Source organism: Oryzias latipes, chromosome 14 (assembly GCF_053564925.1).
Source record: "Oryzias latipes strain Hd-rR chromosome 14, Olatipes_Hd-rR_3.1".
Taxonomy (NCBI): Eukaryota; Metazoa; Chordata; class Actinopteri; order Beloniformes; family Adrianichthyidae; genus Oryzias; species Oryzias latipes.
The window spans coordinates 31,915,615-31,921,614 of record NC_136250.1 but is presented as its reverse complement, the minus strand read 5'-3'; the positions used below and the strand labels follow the sequence as shown (position 1 = coordinate 31,921,614).

The window sequence follows — 6,000 nt, the reverse complement described above, 5'->3', positions numbered from 1 at the left end:
CTGATCTTAGCAATATTCCGCAGGTGAAAAAAGGCAGTTCTACATGCCTGAGATATGTGAGCCTTAAATGATAAATCCTGGTCAAGTAAAACCCCAAGGTTTCTAACTGTGGAATTGGGGGCTATACTTATACCATCCAGGGAGACTATCTGAGCAGACAGAGCATCTCTGAGGTTTTTAGGACCAAGTATAATGACCTCAGTTTTATCTGGGTTCAAGAGGAGGTAATTAATTGTCATCCAGGTCTTCATGTCTCTGATGCAGGCATCCAGTTTCTCTATATTGTCATTCTGGTCAGGTTTAGTAGATAAATGCAACTGCGTATCATCGGCATAAAAGTGAAAATTAATGCTGTGTTTCCTGATTATGTTTCCTAAGGGCAGCATGTAAATCATAAACAGGATGGGAACTGAGCCAAACATGTTTGACTGACTGAACTTTTGAAATCAGAAACCTGCAGCCTGAAGACTTTCCATGTCTACATGCCTTCAGAGGGGAGAGTAGCAGGTCCTCATCCTAACACCCTTCTGTTTTCTGCAGCCAATCATTTCACATACACCCCCCCCACACCCCCTGAGGTTAGCACCTGTTACCCCCTTTCCGCTCTTGGTTCTGTTTGTCCAGCGTCTTGGACCGCTTTCTCTAACTGGCAACTCTGACGTGGATTTCAGCAGAACTAGGGATCATTACAAAGATCGTGTCATGGTGTCCGCCGGTCCAATGGGAGAGAACAGCACCATCCCTTCATTCTTCCAAACCTTTCACAACAATGTGGATGAAAAAGGAGAAAAGCCACAGAATCGTCTTCAAAGTTTTATTAAACAGGAAAACTGACAAAGTCTGAGCAAATTGATAGAAAACCGGTTTAGCAAACAGTTTCCACAGTTTTTTGTACTTTGTGTTTGGGTAAAAAAGTTCTGATGTAGCATTGGACCGGAGCCGAGAAGGAAACGGTGACGGACCAAAGCCCGGCAGCAGAAACTTCTGTTTTTAGGTAGAAAACATCAGTTTCACAGAAGACACAAAGGAAGCTAAAACACAAACAATGTAAGGAAGAGACGAGCCTCAGCTTCCTGTTTCCATGCAGAGTCGCAGATTCGTGGCTTCATGCTGCCACACATTCCAGAACATTCTAAAAACACAGCTGTCTGACAATGTTCCTACTTTTCCAAAAAGGGGGATGTTTTTAAAGGATCATAGACAAAAGGATGTGACCCCTGCATTTGTAGACTTTGGTGATTAAGAAGATCAGAAATTCTCACACGTTTTTGTCAAAGACAAATAAGAATTGATTATTCGTTTTTGCCTTTAAGACCCGTTTTTTCAACATAACTTTGCTGTAAGTCATCAATTTATCCTAGAAAATACCGGCAGATCAGCAGTGAGATCTCTGAGGAAGTCTGTGGACTTTGCCAGATCAGAGGGTCCAGATCTGCCGATTTGATTTTAATTCCAGAAGTTTATAGGTGTGAATGTCCAGCCAGAGAACAGGGTTGGTAAGGTGAGTTTCATCATCTTCAGCAGAAAATTTTTGAGACCAACTGTCCAGACGAGCCACAGAGACAGCTTTTTGGAGTTTTCCTTTCTGCTCATTATGGGGATTTTGAATGATTACTCTTATATAAACTTTCCTTAAAGTATGGGAAAGATAATCTGGCCTTTTGAACAATCTGGGTTTGGTATTTGGGGTTTTTTGTGAAGTCTGTCCATGTGAACAGAAGGAAAGGAAATATTTGAAACCCTAAATTCATTTTTACCTCAATCTGGAAGGGAGTGACAGTGAAGTAGAATAATAATGTAATAAGAAATAAGAATGTTTGTTCCTCATGACTGTACATGTGTTCTTTAGTGCTGGCATGTGTATAAACTGCATCGTTCTAGATATAAATGATCAGATTATAAATTATGAAACTGAAAATGTCAATTGTAGAGGAGAGGGGAACATTTCTTTTACTTTGGAACTGCTGGCGAAGACAGTTACTGACAAAAATTACATGTTTTTCATCTAGTTTGTTGAGACTAAAATGAATCTGTGAAATAAACTGAGCTAAACGAAATGTGAACTGCTATGAGGACACTGGGAAGCAGGTCAGAACCAAACTGAGGAATCAGAACCTGTCACAATAGGGGTTGGGTTTATTCAGAGTAGTAATAGAACATTTTGGGGCAACAAAGAGGATTTTCACAATGCTGCTCTGCCTATTTTCCAGTTGGCCGAAGGTTCTGTTTGGGGCCAAGTTTTTCTCGTATTTACAACTATTCTGGTTTGTAATAAAGTGGCATTTGTTACTTGTGTGTGTCAACTTGTGTCCACCTGATTTTACCTGTTTTTCTGCTCACCTGCTTCCTCACCAGGGCATATTTGGACAAATGGTTGTTAAGCTGCTTGGCAGCCATTTTGAATGTTCAGCTGAAACCATTTTGACCGAAATCTCAGCTTGTAACCCAGGAGGAGCAGTGGAGGGTCAGAGCAAATATTGTATGACGGGAAGTTTAAAATGTTCCACTCAGCTTTAGTTTTTCCACAAACGAGCAGTAAAAGAAAAAGTAGCTCCAGATGCCTGGAGATCAGGTCAGAAGAAGTCCAGTAATTTCAAGTCAGGTGAGGCCAGGTCTGGTCCAGTCAGGTAAAGTCTGGTCAGATTGTGCTTTCTGTCAATAAATGTTTTGTTGCTTCTGGTTGAACAAAAATTTCCCACCTCAAATCATATTGTTTGTGTCTTTTTTGCTCTACTTTCATGTAGCGGTAAAGGTTTTCATCCCACGTCTCTGTTCCTTCTAGGCCGCTAGATTGTTTAGTCCAGTTCCCTGGATTGGGATCACATTCCCGTTGAGGACAGACCTAAACCTGCAGCTTTGCTCATGCAGGGTAACCTCTTAACTCCAATGCTTGGAAAGTCATGAGTCACCACACGGCCATTCTCGCCTGTGAGGCCTCCACCTAAACCGCAAGCAAGGATTCCTGCTTCACCTCCTCCAGAAACTCCACCCAGGCTGCTGCTCATCATGGCGGCATCAATTAGCTCCTGCATGAAGGAAAAACCACAGTCAGTCTGGTAGACACTGCAGCTGTAATAGGAGTGTAACAATTCATACGATCCAATGAGATCGATCTGTCTGAGGAAAGTTGTTACACAAGTTGACCTAAACCATCATAAAATTGTTTCAAAATGAGATAAATCAATGACCAATATTGGAAAATACCATTTGGATTGAGGTACAGTATATTTATTAGACTAGAAGGTGAACCGACCAATCACAGCAGACAACACATGTGATGTCATTAAATGGATCAATCCATCATTCCAGTCCAATGTGTGGACAGACTTTGAATAAAGTCATGTGACCATCCAGTGTCTAGAATGTTCCAAGAATGTTCCCTTTGGATTCTTTGGATGTGGAAAAACAACAGTGGTGAACTTTAGGAAAGTAACAGGTTCAAGCAAAGTTCATGACACTGACGGGGTGTAGGTATTACTGTCTCACCAATTTGCTTTGCTTTTTTGGCATTTTTATCAAACTAAGGAGAAGTTTGAACAGATTTAACCTTTGTTCTATGTTAGATGACCCCCCCCTTCCACTGAGGTGTTCTCCCTACCATGACAAAGGTGGATAAAGGTGGAAAGATTTCATGTAATCCATGGACACCAGTGAAGATCACAAATCATTGAAGAAAAAAGGTTCAGAGCACTGTCTAGTGGGTCTAGATGACCCAACTCCCAACGTTAAAGTGCCTAGGATAGACCAAGGGTTACAGAAGTCGGAACCTTTCTTTGCTGTGGTTTGACTGCAGAGCTGCCCTGCTTAACATGCTCAGATAGAGATGTGATGACATTCTCTGCTTCAGCTTGCATAATCTTCTGCAAGCCCCAAGAATCCAGCCTTTGTGCTCAGATGTGAAGGGAATAACAAAAGTGGAAGAGAGCACCAGACTCTAATGGCTTGTTTGTATTCTTTTTGAACAGCCCATCTGATTTTTACGGAGCCCTTGTCCTGACATTAAGATATTAAAATATATCTTGTTCCCACAGATTAATATCTTGTTCGTACGAAATACTATTCCGTTCCCACAAGATACTATTGCGTTCCATCAAAATACTATCCCGTTCCCTCGAAATGATTAACTCGTGCGAACGCAATAATTATTACGTTCGAATGCAATAATTATTCGCGTCATAAGTCATACACGTGGATATGCTCTCTGTACGCCGGCAAAAAGCCGCTTTCAGCGGTAACTTCTGTGTCTCTGTGACCCATATTCGTTCAAAAAAGGAACATGAAAAACAAAATGATCACTTTCTTTACTGTCTCAATGAATATAAGAAAAATATCAAAAGATTTATGATAACTAGGCTGCTTTGTCATACAATAACTCCTGCTAGGCTACTACTAGCGCCGCCGCAGAGCTCTTTGATGTATGCCGGCATTTGGGCAACTGGCTGGTCGGTTGACAGACAGCTGATATGGTAGTTTAGGGTCGAATAGGAATAATAATATTCAGGACTTGTATTTTATTAACTTTAGCAGTCAGTCGCTTTACATTCGAAGGCTATAAGGATACATGCTAACTAACTAGCTGATCATTTATCCTGTTATTAATTTACGTCATAGATTTACAGCAGTCACCTTCACATTTCTGTCTGTGTGTGTCTCATTACATTGCATTGAAGATACGGACGATGTTTAGAGAACATATTTATTTATTTTAAAAAGTACAGCATCCATCATATTCACGTTCATTCACATGATCTGGTACGCCCTCAGTTATCTTGCTGCAAAAGCCGCTTCCTGCCGCTACTTCCGTGTCTCTGTGAGCATTCAATAGGGGTAAAAATAAAAGCAAGAATGGTCTATCTGTTATTGTCTCGGTGAAAATCTGAAAAATATCATATTAAGCTGACTGCTTCGCCTAATGCACTTACCATTAGCTCGTAGCATAACAACAATGGCAGTACATCACGTTTCCCAACATGCTTTGCGGCCAATCATTGGTCTTGTTGTTACACCTTGGTTACAGGGACACGGTGATTGGCCAATGATACGAGATATTAATCTGAGGGAACAAGATATATTTTAATATCGTAATGTCAGGACAAGGGCTCAGTAGTTTTTAACCATCGCAGTCTGTTTGACAGAGACTTCCATTTCGTTACACAGACAGCGGCGACCCAAAGACACAACAACCAACTTTGTGAGCCCAGCTGATTTTTGTGTTGCTGCCCTGCGGTTGCATAGCAGCAGCAGATTCACTGCTAAAGCTGAACCCATCAGTAATGGCACGAGGTTTCACCTTCCAAACTAGAAGAAGAGGAGGGAATCATTTATTGATGATGATTAAATGTATTGATTTCTAATGATATTACTTCACTTGCTACAAAAATGGATTCATGATTTTCTAATGAAACATAATTGGCACATATTTTTAACTTTTGATACTTGATCAATTTTTTTTGAAGATTTTTGAAACAGTGTTGTTTATTTTACTGATATAGTATTATTTTTTAATCATTTACATGATTTTTATAATTGACATAATCTGTATATATTTTAGATAAATGATCTGCATTTACCATTGATTTCTAAAATAATTATATTTTTACATAATAATTAAGTATTTCATCTTTGTTATGTGCTTTATTGATACCTAGGGATTCTATAAGTTCACTCTCTTTTAAGCAATATTACATTTTATGTCTAACTATCCAAAGTTTGATACGTCTTTGTATGAATGTATAACTGATTATTGTAATGTTTTGTGTACTATTTTTATTTGATTGCTTGAAATAAACCATTTCAAATCAAATCAAAATCAACAGAAAATAAACACTAAAACACATTAAAACACAAGATTAAATATAGGGATATAAAAACAATAAAACACTAAAATAACAGAAGTCTCATGTTTAAACCAAAAGCCAGGGCATAAAAATAAATGCTTTTAATTTTTTTTCTTTCCACTACCACAAGGCCCTAGAGAAATGAAGGTGTCTATTACGTAGG

General features: G+C 39.3%; 1 protein-coding gene across 3 annotated transcripts in view; it reads right to left on the bottom strand.

Moving 5' to 3' along the window:
* Nucleotides 1-800: 800 nt before the first annotated feature.
* The window catches only part of LOC101167340 (glutamate receptor 1), a 92,942-nt gene continuing 87,742 nt past the window's right edge, over nt 801-6,000 (bottom strand). For all 3 annotated transcript variants that reach the window (XR_013647511.1, XM_023962453.2, XM_023962454.2), the window contains one exon: nt 801-3,026. Coding sequence is in view for 2 of the 3 variants with exons in the window: in XM_023962453.2 (XP_023818221.1) it covers nt 2,820-3,026 (207 nt within the window). In the remaining variant the exon portion in view is untranslated. The remainder of the gene's footprint in view (nt 3,027-6,000) is intronic.